Genomic DNA, 21,321 nt, shown 5'->3' on the forward strand with positions numbered 1-21,321 from the left:
GGAGTGATTCTAGATAGACTGACTAGATCTCAGTGGATAAACTTGCACTGAGGGACATCAGGGTCACTAACTGGACTTGATAGGACTTAAGACAAATGACAGAATGCATGAAATCCCATGGGGGGTGGGCTATGGGAGGGGGCCAATGGCAAGGGGGGTATAAAGATGATTAAGATGTTGTGTATGAAATACACAAATATTCAGTAAAAAAATAAGAAATTACAACTCTATATGCTAAATATAATAAAGAATTTGGTACTAAATTTTGATTAAAAGAATTTCATATATGTATACAATGTGTGTTGATCAAGTCCACTTCTGCATTCCCTCCTTTCCTGTTCCTCCCCTATCCCCTGACTTTTCATGTTTTATACCCCACTGGGTTCATTTAGTGTTGTCAGTATGTGTCTGGGTGTGGGCCCATCTACTGGAGCATAGGTGGTCTTTCAGGGGCTACATCTCCCAGCAACTATCAATGACCAATGGCTCCTCAGCCAGCTAGAGGTGAGTATTCATGACCACCTCCCCACTCCATGCCAGTATTTTGTCTGGCTTGGTCTTGCCCAGGTCTTGTGTATGCAGTCATAACTTATGTGTCATCTTGGAGATTCATGGACTGAATTCATTTGCTTGGGCTTGATCAGACCACCTTAACAGCAAGATATAGAGGAATCCCTCTGGAGGTATTCATCAACTTTAGTCTTCCATTTGTACAACTGTCCTAGACCTAACACACCAGGATCTAGAAAAGCCAAAGCCACATGCTCTTGACCAATGGTCCTATGAAGAAAATCTCTCTGCAGTTTTGTTCTGTCCCAGCCCCTTTCGTTTGTAGAGGAATCATAACTAAACGTGGATTTGAACACCACTAGACATTGCTTTGAGGAAAACTCTCTTGCCTGAAATACAAATAGGAGAATTCTTGGTCTCTTCCAAGAGTCCACCCCAGTGCAACCCAGAACTAAGTATTTCAGTAAGGGGCTGTTCCTCTTTCTTATGAAGTAACAGATGTAGAAATCCTGCAATGAGGACTCAGACCTCATACTTCCTGTGGATCCTACTGTCTCATGAGTGTCTGTCAACTGCTAATACATACCACTGGGGTAAGGCTACATCAGCATCATGGCCCCTCAGGACACCATCTTCCTGTGTCTCGGTGAGTCCTGAGATTAATGTGGGTGAGTAGGGAAAACAGGGATCCCGCAAAAGCTAGAGCCTCTCTTAACATAAACACTCGGTGATTTTAGAGGCAGGCAATGAGAATCTAATCTCTCTAGCTAGGATGGCTGCAACTATGTCTCTGTAAGAATCTGAGCTGGAGTGTTGTTGCCTCTATTCAATCCATGACTGTCTGGAATTCTTGGTAAGTCTGAGATTCCTGAAAGTGAGAGCTTGAGGAGCTGAAACTTAAGAGTGAACCTCAAGACTGTGTTTACTGTGGAAGAAAAATATGTTTCTAGAGATGGATGGATACATGATAGATGATAGATAGATAGATATAGATAGATAGATAGATAGATAGATAGATAGATAGATAGATAGATGATAGATAGATAGATAGATAGATAGATAGATAGATAGATAGATAGATAGATAGATAGATAGATAGATAGATAGATAGATAGATAGATAGATAGATAGATAGATAGATAGATAGATAGATAGATAGATAGATAGATAGATAGATAGATAGATAGATAGATAGATAGATAGATAGATAGATAGATAGATAGATAGATAGATAGATAGATAGATAGATAGATAGATAGATAGATAGATAGATAGATGATAGATAGATAGATAGATAGATAGATAGATAGATAGATAGATAGATAGATAGATATGATAGATTAGATAGACAGATGATAGATGATAGATAGTGATGATAGATTAGATAGATGATAGATAGATAGATAGATAGATAGATAGATTGCCTACATGATACATAAATGGATGACTGATGATATAGATGATAGAGAGATGATAGATAGATACAAAGATAGATAGATAGATGATAGATAGATAGATAGATATGATAGATTAGATAGATGATAGATGATAGATAGATAGTGATGATAGATTAGATAGATGATAGATAGATAGATAGATATGATAAATTAGATGATAGATGATAGATAGATAGATAGATAGATAGATAGATAGTGATGATAGATTAGATAGATAGATAGATAGATAGATAGATAGATAGATAGATAGATAGATGCATAGATGCATAGATGCATAGATACATAGATACATAGATGGATTTACTCTGCATATTATTATGCAAGGTGATTTGTACCAGAGGTTGGAAGCTGGAAGGTTAATTTTTTGCCAATGTCTCTCTTCCAGTGTTTTGTCTGGGTCAGAGGATTCAGGCACAAGAAGGTAAGTGTCCCCTACCTCCCTGCCCCATGCCTTACATACGTACAGCAGCTCTGGATAGAATGAATGAAAAGACAGTCTTAAGGCCTGTTAAATTCCATTTCTATTTCTTCTTTTAATTGACTCTTTTGCCTCGCTTTAGGAACTCCAGATCCCTCTGAGGTTATGGTCTTGAGCTCTGTTAGCCAGGTCTCCAGAAGGAGGCTGTACTTTATTAAATGCTTACAACCATGAAGATGAGGATGAGGAAGTTGTCTTTGCCCAACATTCTTCTTATGCCAGTTCCGTTTTCTTTTCCATAATCTAATTCTCACAAGTCTCTTTACTTCACTCATTTAAAGAGAGGCTGACTTATCCAGCCTTATTGTACATTTTTACATTCTACCACAATGCCAATCACTATGCAGTAAGTACTTAGGTGAGCACCAAGTAGTACTAAGGTAAATACTAAATAGTACTAAAGTGAACTCTAAATAGTACTAAGTTTTTCCTGGATATTCTGTCACACCAATTCCTACTTTGATCTCCTAGCAGAGATGAACCATACATTCATCTATATCACCTCTCTCCTGTATCCTTCTAAACAGTTTAGCCTGGGTTATTTGTATTTTTAAGGGTGACCCTCAAAACTGTGTTTATAGTGGTCTATCTTAGGTAGCTTTCCAAGCTTCATCCCATCCTATTCACCCTGATTGTATTCATATTCGTGCTCTCTCTCTCTCTCTCTCTCTCTCTCTCTCTCTCCTGCTTCACCAATGCCAACTTTCACTGAGTTTCTCCTTCACTTGTTTTTATGAGTTCTAGCCCTTGCTATCTATGATATTCCAACCCTACCTATCCACATGTCCTGAGAAATTCCTCCACCTCCCCTCTGAACCTCCACACCTGTCACCTGATCCTTAGTTCTACAGTTTTAGACTGTAGATCACATAGCCACACCTAGATACTTATGGGAATTTTAATTGCACAAATTACATGACAATATAACACTTCAATATATGCATACAGTATGTACTAATCAAATCCAGGGTAATTAATATTTCTACCGCCTTAGTATCACATTGTGCTTGGAGCCTTCAAACTCCTCTCATTTGAGATGTGAGAAGCCCCATTCCTGCTCCCCTGAGGGGGGCCTGAGTGTACACACATGTGTGCAGGTAGGTATGTGCACAGGTTCCCTTGGCTCCTGACACTTCTCCAGGACCATGAGCTGGCCATTGAGCCTAGAGCTTGCTCTATGGCCTTCTCCCTCTGCCTGGATCAGCCAGGGCCATGGCCTCATGGACATCTTGAGCTCAGTCTCAACACAGGCTAGTAGTGACATCTCAGTACCCTTTATCTACCCCCTACAGGGTAGATGGAGGTCCCATGAGAACCTCTTGCTCCCACCCAACTTCTGGAAGTGTAAGTGAAGGATGTTGTAACACCAAGCTGTCTGGGAAGTGGTTGTTTACTCATAAAATACATAGTAGATTATTGAAAACTAGTTACTCTGCTATACTGAGGAATACTGGCATTTCTCTAAAAGTGCTTTTTTACTAATTATTCAACTTCCCTCACTCTTCTCAGACTCTAGTGACAACTATTCTATGCTCTGATCAACATTCCTTGTCATCATCATTTATTGTTTATTTAGTCTTATATCTACAGAGTAAGGTAGGACATCTGGTACATAGTAAAATTTCCATAAACATCTCCTGATTGTTTGATTGATTGATTGATTGATTGATTGATTGATGATTGGACATTAGAATTATGGATAAAATTATGCATCTATTTTAAACTGTATATAATCTTGGAGGGTCTCATGAGGCCCCAGCCCTCATTGTAGGTCTATAGGCTGTAATGGGTGCTGGGAAATGGAGTACTATTTTCTTCAATGTTGGAGCCACTGATAAGTTGCGCATGTTCCAGTAAATAATCACCAAAGTTCTTGCAAGCAACTATAATTAAACTCATTGGGTCAAAAAATCATCAAAGTATGAGAGGGCCTGTTGAGAAGAAGCGAGAGAGAGAGAGGGGGCGGGGGGAAGGACATGCAGTACTTTGGTTCTGGTTTCATGGTGCTCAGGATCAGGATCAAACTCAGAGCCCTATGCATGCTAGGCAGCACCCCACCAACTGACCTATATCCCCAGAACAGATAACGATGCATCTTGTTAAAGGGAATCTACAGGTTTTGAGTGCTCCCTTACCTCTTCTACATCAGGGTTAAAGCTGAAAACAAAAGCCAAGATGCAAAATCACTTGCTCAGAGCTAATCAACAGGAATGAGTCAAAACCAAGAGGCTAAGCATCATGTTCTTTTTATTGATTTTTTGCAAATTTTATACAATATATTTTAGCCAGGCATGGTGGTGCACACCTTTAATCCCAGCACTAGGGAGGCAGAGGCAGGTGGATCTCTGTGAGTTAGAGGCTAGCCTGGTATAGTGAGTTCCAGGTCAGCTGGGGCTACAGGGAGACCCTGTTTCAAAAACACACAAAAAAAATAAAACAATATATTTTGATCATACTTAGACCCCCTCCCCTTACCTCCTCTGCCCTATTTCATGTGTTCTATTACACATACATATATATGTATATAGGCCTATTGAGTCAAACTCATGTCCCCAAGTGTCTTCAATATGAGCCCATCCACTGGACTCTGGTTAATCTATCTAATCACACAATTAAGGTAAACTCTTCCTCTCCAGGAGCTGTCAGCTGCCAATACTTCCTCAGCTAAGGTTGGGGCTTCTTAGCCACTTCCTCATTTCTATGCTGGGATTTTTGTCTTACTTGGGTGTGCATGGAACTTCCGCATGCTGTCATCATTGCTGTGAGTTCATGTGAGCAACTGACCCGCTGTCTGGAAGACTGTTTCCTTGTGGTCATCCACCACCTCTGGCTCTTATAATATTTCCACTCCCTATTCCACAACGATCCCTGAGCCTTGGGGGGCAGAGGTTTGATACAGGTGTCCTATTCAGGAATCAGTACTCTGCACATTAAAAAAAAAACTGGGCATGGTTCCAGTGGCAAGGCAGAGACAGGAGAATCCCTGGGGCTTGCTGACCTTCCAGTCTAGCTAAATCAGAGCACTTCAGGGACAGTGAAAGACCTTGGCTCAAAACAAATAAGGTGCAGGGGCTGCAGAGATGGCTCAGCAGTTAAGAGCACTGGCTGCTCTTTCAGAGGACCAAGGTTGGGCTCCCAGGATCCACATGGCAGCTAACAACCTTCTGTAGCTCCAGTTCCAGGGGATCTGACACCCTCTTCTGGCCTGCACAGGCATTGCATGCATGGGTGCACTTCAAAATAATGCAGGCAAAACACTCCTACACATAAAACTAATAAAAACAAGTAGAATTTTAAAAAATAAAGTGCAGACATTGTTTCTTGTTATGTAGCCTTTAGCTATACGTATGGACTCTTAAAGAATTATATTGATCCCTTTAATCTTTGGTTATACTTTCCTTTTGGGTATTTAAGGCCATACAGTTGGCCCGGGATAAACCAATTTATTTTTACTCTTAAGGTCATTTGAGAATCTCCTCCTCAGGGGTCACATGGGCTTGGGAGGATCCCCTGGCTCCTTTCTTTTACCAGTTCCGTCTGTGTGAAGATAAGTCAAAGGTCCTGCTCGACTATGGCTGGCTTCACTTGGAAACATGGAGAAAATGTTTCCTCTCTGTTGACCCCTCTCTTTGTAGACTGGACACTGGTTCAAGTCCATCTCCTGGGGTCTCCATGGCCTCCTTGACCAAGAGGACAGGTGACTCACCACAGTTACAAGACATTTTGAGAGATGCTCCATAGTCCCCTGGAACTTAGTCAACCTTGGAGGGCAAGGAATAAAAACTGTCCTTTAAGTCCCTCTGACCAGATTGATATACACCTCAAAGTATAGTAGATTTCAATGGTAACATTTTTCACCTCTTCTAATTAACATGAAGCAAATTTTTATGCTTCTTCCTCAAATAAAACTCATTTTTTAATTTGATTGTGTGTGTGTGTATATCATACAGAACATCCCAAACAATCTTATTCATCTATATACCCACTTCCCAAATGGCACCCTCCCATAGTCTCCCCCCTCCCCCAACTGCAATCCATATACTCTGTCATCCTGTTACTGTCCACTGTGCTGTCAGTGCTCCCAGCCGTTCCCCAGTGCTTGTCCATCTGGTGAATCTAGTCAGCCTATGTAGAGATCCTTGTTTCAGGAACATCAGCTCTTCCTCATCTAGCAGCAACCAGTTGTCAATATTCCTTTAGATAAGATTGGGATCTGCTGTTCATTTTCCCAGTTCTACGCTAGGTTACTGTCTGGGAGTCTCTTGGGCCTCCCTGGCCAATAACCCAAAGGAAGGTATCTCCTGTCTGGCATTGTTTTTTGTTATGCAGCCTTTAGCTATACACATGGCCTCTTAAATACACTGATGACTTTATTCTCTGGTTATACTTTCCTTTTTGGTGTTTAAGACCATACAGTTGGCTCAAATAAACCAATTTATTTTTACTCTTAAGGTTGTGCAGTGCCCATAGAGGCCAGAAGAGGGCATTAGAGCCCATGGAACTGGCGTTGTGGGCAGTTGTTAGTTTCCATGTAGGTACTGGGAACCAATCTCAGGTCCTCTGGAAGAGCAGCCAGTGTTCCTAACCATTCACTGAGCCATCTCTCCATCCCTGGGAAATATACATACATACATACATACATACATACATACATACATGCATGCATATGTATATATACATTATTAAATCATATATTATAAAACATACCAAAAATACTTTGAGTGGGTAGGGTGTTAAGTGTTTGTGTGTGTGCATGTGAAGGCCAGAAGAAAACTTCAGGTGCTGTTCATCCTCAGGTAACATCCACCTTCTAAGTTTTATTAAATTTGTTCTTTGACAGTTTTATACACATACACATACACACACATACACACACACACAGAGTGCATTCTTACTGCTTTTAAGTCTACTCTTTCTTAATATTGTATTGAATTTTTGTGCATTTCATATAATACAACTTGATCACATTTAGACCCCCTTCCCCTAACTTCTCCCCCACCAGAGTTCATACATTGTCATATATGCTGAGGTCTATCAAGTCAAATTTGTGTCCCCAGATGTCCCTTGGTGTGAGTTCATCCACTGGAGCCTGGTCAGCCTATTTACTCCCTTAAAGATGATGAATTCTCCCTCCCCTGCTGCCCATCAGTGCCCACTCTTCCCCTTCCCTACAAATCTTTTCCACCCATTCATTCGTTTTGTTTTGTGACCCACTGAGTTTAACCAGGACTGCCTGTGTGACCATGAATCTCATACTGTGCTGGTTACTTTTTGTCACCTTGACACAAACCTAGTCTCATCCCTGGGAAGAGGGAATCTCAATTGAGGAATTCCCTCTATAAGATTGACCTATGGGCATGTCTGTGGGGCATTTTCTTAATACCTAAGTGATGGAGGGCCCAGCCGTCTGTGGACAGTACCATTCCTAGGCAGGTGGGCCTGGGCTGCAATCAGAAAATTAGCTGAGCAAGCCAGGGGGAGTATCGTCAGTCAGCAGCCATCTTCCATGGTCTCTACTTCAAGCTCCTACCTTGAGTTCCTGTCTTGCCTTCCCTCGATGATGAACTATAACCCATATGATGAAATAAACCTTTTTCTCCCCCAAGTTGGTTTATGTCAGTGTTTTATCACAGCAACAGTAAACCAAACTAAACAAGAGACTATCCTTCAGAGGGGCTTGACCTCATCAATGTCTGCCCTTCTCCCAGAATCCATCAGTAGCTAGCAGTTTGGAGTGGGGGAATGTAGAGCCCCATGAGCCCCTCCCCATCTGATTGACAGTCCCAGTCTTGTGAAGCCCCATTGTGGGCAGCCACTGCCGTGGTGAGACCACGATTGCAACGTTTGTGTCATGCCCCAGGTCAGCTCTTCTCCCTCTGTTCAAGCTCTTACACTCTTTCCATACCCTCTTCCTGCTGATACCTAAATCTTAGGGCAGGTGGTATAAATGCCCTGTTTAGATCGAACCCTCAGTCATCACTTATGCTCAGCACCTCGAGCAGTCCTGTGTCTCTGCATTCAACCCCATTCATTGAAGTATGATCTCTCATTGGCCTTGGATTCACTAATCAGGCTAGGCTGGTTGGCCAGCAAGCCTCAAGGCTCTCCCTGTCTTTGCCTCCCACAGTGCTGGGATTACATGCGTGCCACTCTTCTGGACTTTAATGGGCTCCAGGAGATGAGACTCAGACCCTAATGCTTGGTTTTGTTATATTTTTTATTATATGCGCATGCCTGTATGTAAGTGCACCTGTGTTGTGCAATGTCCACAGAGGTCAGAAGACAGCATTGGATCCCCTACAACTGGAGTAACAGCCATTAGCCACCATGTGGGTGCTGGGAACCAAAGCCAGGTCCTTTGATCTTAACAGAGCCCCAGCTGCTCTTACAGAGGACCTGGGTTCAGATCCCAGCACCCACATGGTGACTATCAACCATCTGTAACTCATTTCAGGGGATCCAATGTCCTCTTCTGGCTTCCATGGGCATTGCATGCATGGGTCCACTTACATACATTCAGGCAAAATACTCATAGAAAATAGAAATAAATAAATCATTTAAAAGTCTTAAAGAAATAATTATAGGTTCTTTGAGGTTTAATTCATGTCCCCCAACACAGAAGGTATGAAATGGCTTCTTCAAGACCACGGCTTGAGTCTGGACTCTGCTTCCTTTCAGAATTTCCCATTCCTGCTATATCTGCCTCCCCAAGTTCTGTGATCCCCTGGAATGGGTCGGTGAGGATTCTGTGCCGTGGAACACCCGAGTCCTTCCAGTATCAGCTGTTTACCATAGAAAACTCCACCTTCAAGGTAGTGCAGACACAAATGGGATTTCAGAAGGCAGCTGAATTCATCATCAACCACATGAACACAACCACAGCCGGGTGTTACCAGTGCCGATACAGGAAGAAGTACAGCTGGTCAGAGCAGAGCCAAACCCTGGAGCTGGTAGTGACAGGTAAGAGGACGTCCAGGTCCCAGCCCTTTGCTGCTCTTTGTCTTCATTTTAGCAGATGTTATTGTTGGTGTTGTTATGGGTTTTGTTTGTTTGGGTTTAGCTGGTGTTTTTGTTTTTGTTTTTTGGTTTTGGTCTTTTTGAGACAGGGTCTCCCTGTAGCCCCTGGCCTCTGCCTCCTGAGTGCTGGGATTAAAGGTGCGTGCCACCACACCTGGTTTGGGTTTAGGTTTTTAATGTTTTGTTTTGTTGTTTTGTTTTGTTTGAGACAGGCTCCATGTAGTATCAACTGACCTGAACTCATCACGTAGACCAGGCTGGTCTCGATCTCATAGAGATCCACCTGTCTCTGCCTGCCAAGTGCTGGCACCACCACCATGTCTGACCTGGGTTTTTAATTAGTTTTTAAATTTTTAGAGGGGGAAGAAAGATCATAAGGAAACAGAGGCTTCCAGGCCTCTGGGAACTTGCTCATATGAACTTGCAACAGTGGTAACAGCATGCACAAGACCCATGCAAACTCAATCAGACAAAAATCCAGCATAGAACTGGGGAAATGGGCAACCTTAGCCAAGGAACTATTGGCAGCTGATTACTGCTTGGGTGAGAGAATGGCTCTAGATATACTGACTAGACTCTAGTGAATGAACTTACACTGGGGGACGTCCAGGTACAAAGCTGAATCAGATGGGCCTTAACATAATGACAGAATGCATGAAATCTGGTGCGGGAGGAACTATGGGAGGTACAGATAGGGGAGGGGTCTAAATTTGATTAAGATCTATTATATGGAATGCACAAAATTCAATAAAAATATACATAGAAACAATATTTGGGGGGCCAGAGAGATGGCTCAGTGGTTAAGAACACTGACTGGGCTTGCAGAGGACCTAGGTTAAGTTCCCAGCACCCACATGGCAGTTAACAACTGTCCGTAAGTCCAGTTCCAGGATAATCCAACGCCCTCTTCTGACTTCCACTGGCATTGCATGACACGGGTGTACTTACACACATGCAGGCAATACACTCATACACATAAAATAGTAAATAAGCAATATTTTATTATGAGAATTTCATACAATGCATTTCTACCACAGTCACCGTCCCCCATCTCCTCTCAGTTCTACCCCACCTCTCGACCCCTCAATGTACTCTCCTCTTTCTTATTTTTTAAGTCCATTAAATTCTATTTTTATTGCCCAAATACTTTTGGGTGTGGGTTCATCTCCTGAACTGTGGTCGACCCATCAGGGGTCAAGGCCTTGAAGAAAACTGAGTCTCGGGGCTGGAGAGATGGCTCAGTGGTTAAGAACACTGACTGTTCTTGCAGAGGACACAGGTTCAAATCTCAGCACCCACGTGGCAGATAACAACTGTCTGTAACTCCAGTTCCAGGGATCCGACAGCCTCTTCTGTCCTCCATGGGTGCACTTACCTACATGCAGGCAATACACACATACATGTAAAATTAAAATAATAGATAAAATTTTAAAAGAAGAAAACTGAGTCTCCCTCTCCCAGTAGCCATCAATTGCTAATAGCTCCTCAGCTAGGGGTAGGACTTTGTGCCCACCTCCCCACATATACACAGTGCATACTGACCACTCTCACTCCCTACAACCACTGGGAACAATCCCCTTCTCCCCTACAGATCTCTCTCACACATGCACATTCATGTCTATTCATTTTGTTATGTGATCTACTAAGTTTAACCAAGGCCATCTGTGTGACCATGGATTTGTAATTATCTGCTGGAGCCTGGTGGATTCGTCAGTAGGTACACAACAGAATCTATCAATAGTCAATAGCTCAGAGGTAGATGGCAGGGCCCTGTGAGACCCTCCCCCTTCCTTGCCTAATTGTGGATAGTGCTGGTCTCATGTGGACCCAGGGCAGGTAACTGCAGTTGCTGTGAGGTAATGATTGCAGTGTTTGGACTGAGTCTAGAGATAGCATTTCAGATTGGTTTTACCCATCTTCTGGATCTTATGTACTTCCTGTCCCCTCTTCTACAATACCGTCTGAGCCTTGGAGGGGAAGTGTAAGTGGCTTATTTAGGACTGGTCCCACAACATCATGTATTCTCTCAGTCTTCGGCAGCTGTGAGTCTCTGCTATCCCCAACATTCACTTTTTATGTGTATGCGTGTTTCACCAGGACGTATGTAAGCCCACCCATGCATGCAATGTAGGAGGATGCCTGGAAAGGGTGATGGATCCCTGTAAAAGTCTATCACATCATCTGGTTCCCAAAACTGAAATTAGACAAGGGATCCTTGGAATTTTCTCTGCTCAAGAGCGTTTTCACTGCCTTCTTGATTGCTTTTTATTAGAAGTTCAGCGTTTGAAGTTCACAGAGTTTACATATGATAAGCACTCAAGCAGCACAAAACCTAGAGGAATTTTCCCATCATAATGGAGAAAGAAGCACAGCACGCCCAAGGCTGTGGAGACTGGCCAGTAACACATCTCCTTGGATGTATGTAGAAACATGAAAGGGGAGCCACACCTGCCCTGGCATCCCAAGGACAGCTTGTCTGGTCTTCCCAGCATTCTGGGAGCAGACAGCCCCATCCTCAAGCCTCTAGTCAACAAAGTCCAGAGAAATCTGTTAACTCTTAGTGAACTGAGTGCTACTGTCCTTAAAGGACAAGGGGGATTACTACAGATTCCCTAGGAACAGAAGTTTCAGGTGGTTGTTAGCTGCCGTGTAGGCGTTGGGACCCCAACCTAGGTCCTCTGCAAGAGCCAGCCTCATCCATTCATATTTTTAAAATAGTTTATAAGTTTGTAGAGAATTCAAGACACCGTTCAAAGACCATTTCCATATCCACAGTGTCATCTCCCTACTGTTAACATCCAACATCAGCATGGAATGTTTCTTATCATGAGTGAGCGAATATCAATACGTCATTCTTAGCTGATGCTCAGTTTATTCAGAGTTCCTTAGTTGCCGCCTAAGGTTCTCACCTACTCCAGAGCTCCTTTCAGGATCTCATATCTCATTTAGTCTTCTCGTGCCTGCCATAATGTCTCGTTTTGGAGGACCTTGGCAGTTTTGAAGAATACAGGCAAGAATTTTCTGGGACTTCTTACTCTTAGAAGTTGTCTAATGTCTTTCTCATGACTAGACTGGATCATGGGTCATTGCAGTGAAGACCAGAGGACAGGTGTCTGTTCATCATGCTCCATGAAAGTCATAGACTCTCCATGCATTTGACCTTGAACCTCGGGTGAGATAATGTTTGGCGGGGTCCTTCTTCTCTCCCAACTTTCCATCACTCACATTCAAGAAGTAGGAAAATAAGTTGACCATTCCAGTTCCATCTTGTTCTAAGCTGTGTCCTTAGGGTGGCCTGGACACTGTGTTCCACTGTGTCCATGTCCTCTCTCTGATGACATTCTTCACACACAATGTCTCTTTCTCCACCTTCTAACATAGCTCCTTGAACCCTAAAGATATGATCAACCCTTTCCCTCCAACATAAGGCCCTTCTGGGTTTAGAGACTAGATTGTTATCACTTGGAAATGAAGCCTAATCTTAGTCATGTAGACTACACGTTTGCAGGAGCTTAGGACAAAGTGGTTTTGTGGTTCCCAGGCCCCACACCTTTGGAGAAGTCCCCTTCCTCTTGCACAGATGCAGAAAGGAGATAGAAATGGAGATAAAGGAGAAAATATCAGATATAAGTACTCGTAAATTTACTACACCATTGTTCACAAGAGCCAAGATATGAATTCAATTCAAATGTCCATCAAAGCTGAGAGGCTAAAGAAAAAAGAACACACACACACACACAAATTACTATTCCGCCTTCACAAAGAGAGAAATCCTGTCATTGGCATCAGCAGAGTTAAACCTGGAGGACTTTAATGCCATGTAAACTAAGCAAGCACAGAAAGTCAAACACCACCAGATCTCGTTTAAACATAGAATCTCAGAAAGTTGAATTCACGTAAGAAATTACCAAGGAATATATAATGATTTTTCAAATAGAAGCAGGAAGCTGGAGCGGTGCCACTGTGACTAAAAGCATGCACTGCTCTTGCAAGGGCCTGAATTCAGTTCCCAGTATCCATGTTCAGTGGCTGATGGCCACCACTAGCTTCAGTTCTAGGGTATCAGATGCCCTCTTCTGGTCTCTGTGGGCAACTGCACTCACATGCACATACCCCCACACAAATACATAATTTAAAATAAGGCTTTTTAAAAATCAAAGCAAACAAAATGCAAAAAAAAAGAATGATGAATAAAATATCATATTCTTTTTCTTTTTCCTCTCACTGCAAAAGGGAAAAAGAAAGGTGAGTTCAGGGCTAGGAGGGATATAGCTCAGTGGTACAATGCTTGCCTATAGTATGCAAAGCCCTGGGTTTTATCCACAGAACAAACATCCATGCATATATACATACATACATCATCGTGTGTGTGTGTGTGTGTGTGTGTGTGTGTGTGTGTGTGTGTGTGTGTAGTTGAACTCCTGGAAGTAGAGAATAGGACAGTGTTTATCAGAGGCTGGTGGGTTGTTAGAAAGATGTTGTTCAAAAGATACAATGTATCAGTTAGACAGGAAGAACAAATACCTATAGTACATCTGAAGATAATAGCAGTTACAGTACATTTCAACTGTTCCCACCACAAAAAAGTGAGGTAATACATATATTAAGTAGCTCAATCTAGCTATTGCACAATGTGTGCATGTATGAAAACATTAAGCTACATGACTAACATATAAAACTGTTTTCCAGTTTAAAAAGTAAGTCAGGAACAGTACACACCAAGAATCAGGGGAGGAGAGGGGAGAGAAAGTGAGGAGAGGAAACCAGAAAAAACTGGATATCATTGGTACACACCAGCAGTCCAGTAACTCGGGAGGCTGAGGAAGGAGGGTTATGAAACCTAGGCGACATATCAAGATCTTGTCTCAAAAACGTAGACAAAGAAATTCATAAATAAAAAGTTATACAGTGTCTATTATGCATGAGGCCCTGGGGACAATCCCAATCATAAGTGACTAAATAAAATTGTTTTTTTCTTGTTTTCTTGTTTTATATTTTCAGTTGTGCTTTCACGTTCTCATCATACATACATGACATTATGCATCTACATAAAATCTAGGAGCCACAAATGAGGGAAAACATGTAATATTTGTCTTTCTTGCTTATTAATATGATAATTCCAGTTGCAACCATTGTCCTACAAACAGTATAATTTTGTATCTCGTCATAACTGAAAAAAATTGCATTGTGCATTGTGTGCCACATTCTCTTTACACATCATTCTGTTGACTGGAACCTAGGTTGATCCCATAACCTTTCTTTTTTGAAAAAGAGTCTCACTACGTATACCAGAATAGACTTGCACTCATGATCCTTCTGCCTCAGTCTCCCAAATGCTGAGGTTACAGTCACACAGCCTAATACCTGGCTGCAAATTTTTGCCCTTGCAAAAGTGATAATCTTTTATTCAACTTATTCAACTGCAAATAATTTTAGTTTTTTGAGAGTCTCCTTGCATCCCCAACTGGCCTGGAACTCACTGTGTAGACCAGGCTGACCTCAGTTTTACAGAGATCCACCTGCCTCTGCCTCCAAGGTGCTGAGATTAAAGGTGTGTACCACCACACCCAGCTCGTTATAATTTTTTAAAATTTTATGTGTATGAGTGTTTTTCCTACATGTATGCAAGCACATCCATGCATGCAATGTCCAGGGAGGCCAGAACAGGGCATCGGATCCCCAGGACTGGAGTTACTGATGGCTGTTAGCCATCCTGTGGGTGCTGGAAACTGAACCTGGGTCCTCTTCAGGAGCAGCCAGTGCTCTTAACCACTGAGCCATCTCCAGCACCTCAAATGCAAATAATTTTTTTGGTCTTTTTGAGACAGGGTCTCCCTATAGTCCAAGCTGTCCTGGAACTGACTATGTAGACCAGGCTGTCCTTGAACTCATGGAGATCCGCCTGCCTCTACCTCCTGAGTGCTGGGATTAAAGGCGTGCACTACCATGCCTGGCTTAAATGCAAATAATTTTTAAGAACAAAGTTTGGCTAACAGCTCACTGCCTTCTCTTTCAGGCTTACATGACAAACCTGTCCTGTCCACAGACCAGAGCCTTGTGTTGATGCCAGGAGAGAGCATTTCTTTCCGGTGTCATTCTGCACACGTCCCATTTGATAGATTTTCACTGGCCAAGGAAGGAGAAGCCTTGCTGCCACAGCACCAGCATGGGGAGCATCACAGCAAGTTCACCCTGGGTCCTGTGACCCCTGACTCCACAGGGAACTACAGTTGCTATGGTTGGAACAGCAGCAGCCCCTACGTGTGGTCAGCCCCCAGCGACGCCCTGGAACTCCTGGTGGCTGGTAAGTCTACTGCAGCCCAGCCCTGTGTTCTCCAGCAGGGCTGCCTCCCAGGCTGGGGGGGTGGGGAATGTGAGGAGGTACACTGAGACAGAAGAGTGGGGCAGAAAAAACTCTCTCTCCTGAGGAATACGTAGAGGGCTTCTTGGTCACCCCATGTTCGTCCTGCTTTTCTGACTTCTTCCAAAATGCACCCTTCAGAAACCTGTGGTCCATTTTTTATCTTTTACTGTTTGATAATTTCATATAATTCATTTTGATCATATTCACTTCCTGCCACCCAACTTCTTGCAAGGCCAACTCCTTCCCTACCCACTCAACTTTGGGGTTTCTGGGTTTTTTTAACCCATGGAGTTCAATTTGTGATTACCCATATGCTCCTGGGTGTGTGATCATCCATGGCTGACGTACCAGGGATCACACCCTCAAACAAAACTGGCTTTCCCTCTCCCAGCAGCTATCAATTGCTAATACCTTCTCAGCTAGAGATGAGACTTCCTGCCCCCACACACACACACATTCACACTGGGATTTTGTTTGGCTTAAGCTTGCATAGGTCTTGTGCATACTGTCACAACTGCCAAGAGTTCATATAGTCAACCACCCTGCTGTGTTCAGAAAAGACTGTTCCTTTATTTGCATCCATTACCTCTGGCTCTTGTGATTTTTCCACCCCCTCTTCTGCAATGATCCCTAAGCTTTGGGAGGAGAGGGTATAATATAAATATCCTATTTAGGACTGAACATTCTTCAGCCTCTTTTTTAAAATTATTTTATTTTTAATTATGTTTATGAGGGGGTAATTTGCATATTATTACAAGTGCCCATGGAGGCCAGAAGAGGGCATTGGAGCCCCTGGAATTGGAGTCATAGGCAGTTGTAAATCACCTGACATGTGTGCTAGGAAATAAATTCAGGTCCTCTGCAAGAGCAGCAAGTGCTCTCCAGCCCCCTGGTCTATTGATAAAGGAGAGGGCAATACTCAGAATCACGTCCCCAGGAGCTGTGTGGAGACAGCCAAACCAAAGGCTGGTACAACACTTTTGTTCACAATCCTAGTTATAACTAGCAATTCTTAAACTCATCTTCAGATTCCACTAAGAGTGACTGGGAAAAATCAAAAAACTGTAACTTTAATCATGAGACACATTTGAGAAAGGGTCTCACTATGCAGCCCTCAGTTGCCCAGAACTCTCTCTATATATAGACCACCCTGACCTCAAAATTGTAGAGATCTTCCTGTCCTGCCTCCCAAGTGCTGGGATTAAAGGTGTGAGCCAATACACCCAGTGAGACTTGTTTTTCATATTGTTTTCTTCAATGTATATTTTTATTCAATTTTTGTGCATTTCATACAAAACATCTTAATCATCTGAATACCCCTCCCTCCACCCTACCCCACCCTACCACTCCCCACTGGGTTTCATGAGTTCCATCATACATGTTAAGGCCTACTGAGTCAAGTTAGTATAACCGGACATCACTCAGTGCAAGTTCATCCATTGGGGTCTAGTCAGCCTATCTAGAGTCACTCGCTTAAAAAAAATCAACTCTCCTTCATCCAACAATAATCAGTTGCCAGTAGTTCTTCAGCTAAGGTTGGGGCCTGCTGCCCATTTCCCTAGTTTAGTGCTGGGTTTTTGCTTGAGTTGGCATGGGTCTTTTGCATGCTGACACCATTGTTGCAAGTTCGTATGAGCACGTTACCAGAGATATGAAAGTCTCTGTTTCCCTATGTTCATGAATCAACCCTGGCTCTTACACTCTTTCTGCCCCCTCCTCCACAATGGTCCCTGAGCCACGGGTGGATGAGGTTTAACATAGGAGTGCTAACCAGGGACACACACTCTGCAGTCTCTTATTCTCTACAGCTTGGCCATTTGGGGCCTTCTGTGGGCATCACATTCTGTTGTGTATGGAAACTTTGCTGGTGAGAGTTGAGGGCTGCACTAGGATTCTCTCTAGCCCCTGCTCCACTATGTTCCATGAACCATAAGTGTAGAGGTTCCACTTTATGTGTCGCTTAGGACTGGCATCTTTCAGACACACATTCTCTGTGTGTGACCATTGTGGAACTCTGTGACAGTCTCCATTGCAAAAAAGAAGCTGCTTTGGTGAGTGGTGACTGGTACACTTGTCTGTAAATATAAGCATCCATATTTAGCACACAGTAAGAAACTGCATTTGTCTAGAGATATGACAGAGAAAGAGTTTTCTCTAGGACCTATGACCTCTCCAGCCATGTGTATTTGACTGTGTTTACAGTGCCACCCATGAGTTCCCTCTCATTGAGAGGGCTTTAAGTCCAATTAGATAGCTGCTGATTACCCCCCAGATAACAGTGCCACTACTGTACCCCTATAGTTTGTTGTGTTTGTCATTGTTGTTGAAGCTGGGGTTGGACCACTGATTGATTTTTCTCCCTTAGTGCTTACATAGTGTCCTCCAAAACTATGAGAGCCAGTCTTCAGGGAGGAGGCTTCCAGGTCAGTTCCAGCTCCATTGCTGAAGTCTAGTTTTTCACATCACCTAAGCTTTATCCTCTCCCTCTCTCTCTCTCTCCCTCTCTCTCTCTCTCTCTCTCTCTCTCCTCTCTCTCCTCTCTCTCTCTCTCACCTCCCTCCTCCCAACCTTCTTTAAGTGTCCCCATTTTCCCCCTAGATAATACTTTGTCTCCTATTACCCCCCGTCTTGAGTGCCTTCCTCCCCTTTATTCCCAGGGTCCTTGTGTGTCCTTCCAAGTTGAATACCCCTATTTTCCCCCATGTCCTTCCTGTTTCCCCCATCCGTTTCCTACTATCCCCTCCTTTCAATTTACCTCTGTCCTTTCTATTCTCCTGACTCCTGCTGTTACATTAAGATATATACTCACACATAAGGGATTGGCACTAACATCCACAAATAAGGGAAGATAGACCTCTCTTTTTTTCAGTCTTTGTTACTTCACTTAGTATTTAAGTTTCTAGTTCCATTCACTTACCTGCAACTTTCATGACTCCATCTTTCTTTAGTGCTGTGTAGAACTCCACTGTGTCAATGTGCCACATTTTCTTTTTTGTTTTTCTAACTGACAAATTTTTATTGAGTTTTTGTGCATTTCATATAATACATCTTAATCAAATTTAGACTCCTCCCCTTCCCTGCCCCCTCACCCCGCCACCAGATTTCAGGTAATCTGTCATATATGTTAAGTCCTATCCCATCAAGTATTTGTATCCAGATGTTCTTCAATGCAAGTTCATTCACTGACATCTAGTCAGCCTATCTAAAGTCACTCCCTTAAAGGGGATCTATTTCCCCTCACCCCACAGCAATCAGTTGCCAATATTTCCTTGGCTAGGGTTGGGGCCTGCTGCCCATTTCCCCTGTTCTATGCTGGGTTTTTGTCTGATTGAGTCATCATGGGTCTTGTGTACACTGTCACCACTGTTGCAAGTTCCTGAGGAAGTTCCCAGAGGCCTCTCTCAGCTCCCTCTTCCCCAATGGCCCCAAAATAATGTACCACATTTACATTACCCATTTGTCAGTTGACAGACATTTAGGTTGTTTCCATCTCTTAGCTATTGTGAGGACAGCAGCAACAGACATGGATGTACAGGTGTCTCTACAGTAGGATGAGTCCTTGGGTACATGCCAAGGAGTGGTATCACTGAATTATATGGTAGACTCATTTTCAGTTTTTTGAGAGTTCTCCACACTGCTTTCCATAGTGGCTACATGAGTTTGCATCTCAACCAGCAGTGAATGAGCGTTCCCCTTTCCCCACACCCTCTCCAGCATTTCATGTCTTTTGGTCTCTTGCTCTTAGCCAGTCTGAGTGGTATAAAATGAAATCTTAGAGTGGTTTTGACTTCCATTTCTCTAATTAGTAAAGATGTTGAACACTTTTTAGGGTGGTTTTTAATCATTTTTAGTTCTTCATTTGAGAACTCTCTGTTTAGGTCCTTAGTCTATCTTTTTATCAGGTCATTTATTTTCTATCTACTTTGTTTTTTTAGTTCTATGTATATTATGGTTATTAAGCCTCTGTCAGATGTGTAGCTGGTGAAGATTTTCTCACACTCAGTGGGTTTCCTCTTCACTTCCTTGGTTGTTTCTTTTGCTGTACAGAAGCTTTTTAGTTTAATGAGGTCCTAGTTGTTGATTGTTGACTTTAATGCCTGAGCAACTGATGTCTAATTTAGAAAGTCCTTTCCTATTCCTATATATTCTCAGGTGTCTGTTAGCAGATACATATTATTGAACATTGTAAATGTCTGAACATTGCAAGTTCACATGTTATATTACATCCCTGAGAGAAACATAAGTTTATAAAGACCACATGACACATGAAAAAGGTGGTTCAGAGAACATCAATGTCTGTCATATGTCACACACCTTTGAGATGATAAGTTGGAGTGAAGGTAAGTGACAGAGCACTTACCAAACATGTTCGAGACTCTGGGTTCTATTCTTTGAACAGCAATAGTAATTTTTTTAAGTAGAGATAAGTTTTACCTACGTTTATATGAAACCTCCCCCTTCCTGATTTCCAGGCTCCAACAGTACCTATCTTTTACCATATATAAGAGGAACATCAATTGTCTGGGATAAGGAAATCATTGAGAACTTAGAGTCCCAGGTGACGTATTGCACAAATCTGATTTGGTGGTCAATGGAGCCACCAAGTGAGACATAAAAGATACCACAACATCCCCATACTCACCTCCTTTCCCAGGAACCACAATTTCTTACCCTAACCTCATGCTTGCTCCTCATGAGAGTGGTAACTGTGAATACATGAGCTCATTAAGGAAGGCTAGGACCACATTTTGGCAACTGAAGGGAGAAGAGTCTACTTAAGAGCTGTGGACAGGATGAAGCTTGACCAATAATTGTCCATCTCTTTCTTTTACCTCTAGAGTCCAAGAAGCAAGGTTACAGAATGGAGAACTCCATCCGGATGGCCATGGCAGGACTGATCCTTGTGGTTCTCCTGGTGATACTAGCTGAAAACTGGCACAGTCAGGAGGCATCACACCATGAAGACTGGCACAACTTGGATGCACAGAGCCAGAACAAACAGGAGCATCCAACCTAGTGGCTGCAGGTAAACCCTGGAAACCACAGGTGGAGATGCATGTTGCAAAACAAGAAGAGCCACTGAAGAGACTGGATCCACTAGCAGACTGCTGTCCTTTGAACGTGAAATGACACACACATGCCCACATGTCTACATGTCCCCAGCTGGCGGCACTGTTTAGGGAGGTGTGTGTGGAACCTTCAAGACGTGGTCAATGTAGGACACTAGGGGCCAGCCTTTGAAGGTTGTATTCACTTCTGGGTTTCATTTGGGTCTTTGCTTCCTGGCTCTGTTGCCACGTGTGGAGCTCCACCACACACTCCCTCTGCTAGGAATCTGCTCCTGCCACAAGCCTTGCTGGTGTACTGGAATACACCCCCCAAAACCATGAACCGAAATAAACCTTAGCTTCCTGTCAGGTGACAAGAAAATTAACTAATACACAGAGCCATCAGATAGTGTGGCCCTACATGGATCTGATATTATCTATTCTCTA

The 21,321-nt window shown here is 42.9% G+C and overlaps 1 protein-coding gene across 1 annotated transcript; it reads left to right on the forward strand.

The window, feature by feature from the left end:
* Positions 1-1,122: 1,122 nt before the first annotated feature.
* Fcar (Fc fragment of IgA receptor) lies at positions 1,123-20,843 on the forward strand. The gene is made up of 6 exons (XM_017803029.1): positions 1,123-1,156; positions 2,353-2,388; positions 9,124-9,405; positions 15,479-15,766; positions 19,342-19,355; positions 20,667-20,843. The coding sequence occupies exons 1-6, from the start codon at positions 1,123-1,125 to the stop codon at positions 20,841-20,843; spliced, it is 831 nt and encodes a 276-aa protein (XP_017658518.1).
* The last annotated feature ends 478 nt before the right edge of the window (positions 20,844-21,321 follow it).

The sequence above is a fragment of the Nannospalax galili genome, unplaced genomic scaffold (genome assembly GCF_000622305.1).
Source record: "Nannospalax galili isolate Female #2095 unplaced genomic scaffold, S.galili_v1.0 scaffold2107, whole genome shotgun sequence".
Classification (NCBI taxonomy): Eukaryota; Metazoa; Chordata; class Mammalia; order Rodentia; family Spalacidae; genus Nannospalax; species Nannospalax galili.

Bases quoted from the DNA above. Each gene is read 5' to 3' on its own strand.
- Fcar (XM_017803029.1), top strand. From the start codon at position 1,123: ATGGCCCCTCAGGACACCATCTTCCTGTGTCTCG. The intron at 1,157-2,352 runs GTGAGTCCTGAG...TCTCTCTTCCAG, and splicing joins CACCATCTTCCTGTGTCTCG to TGTTTTGTCTGGGTCAGAGG. The intron at 2,389-9,123 runs GTAAGTGTCCCC...GCTTCCTTTCAG, and splicing joins GAGGATTCAGGCACAAGAAG to AATTTCCCATTCCTGCTATA.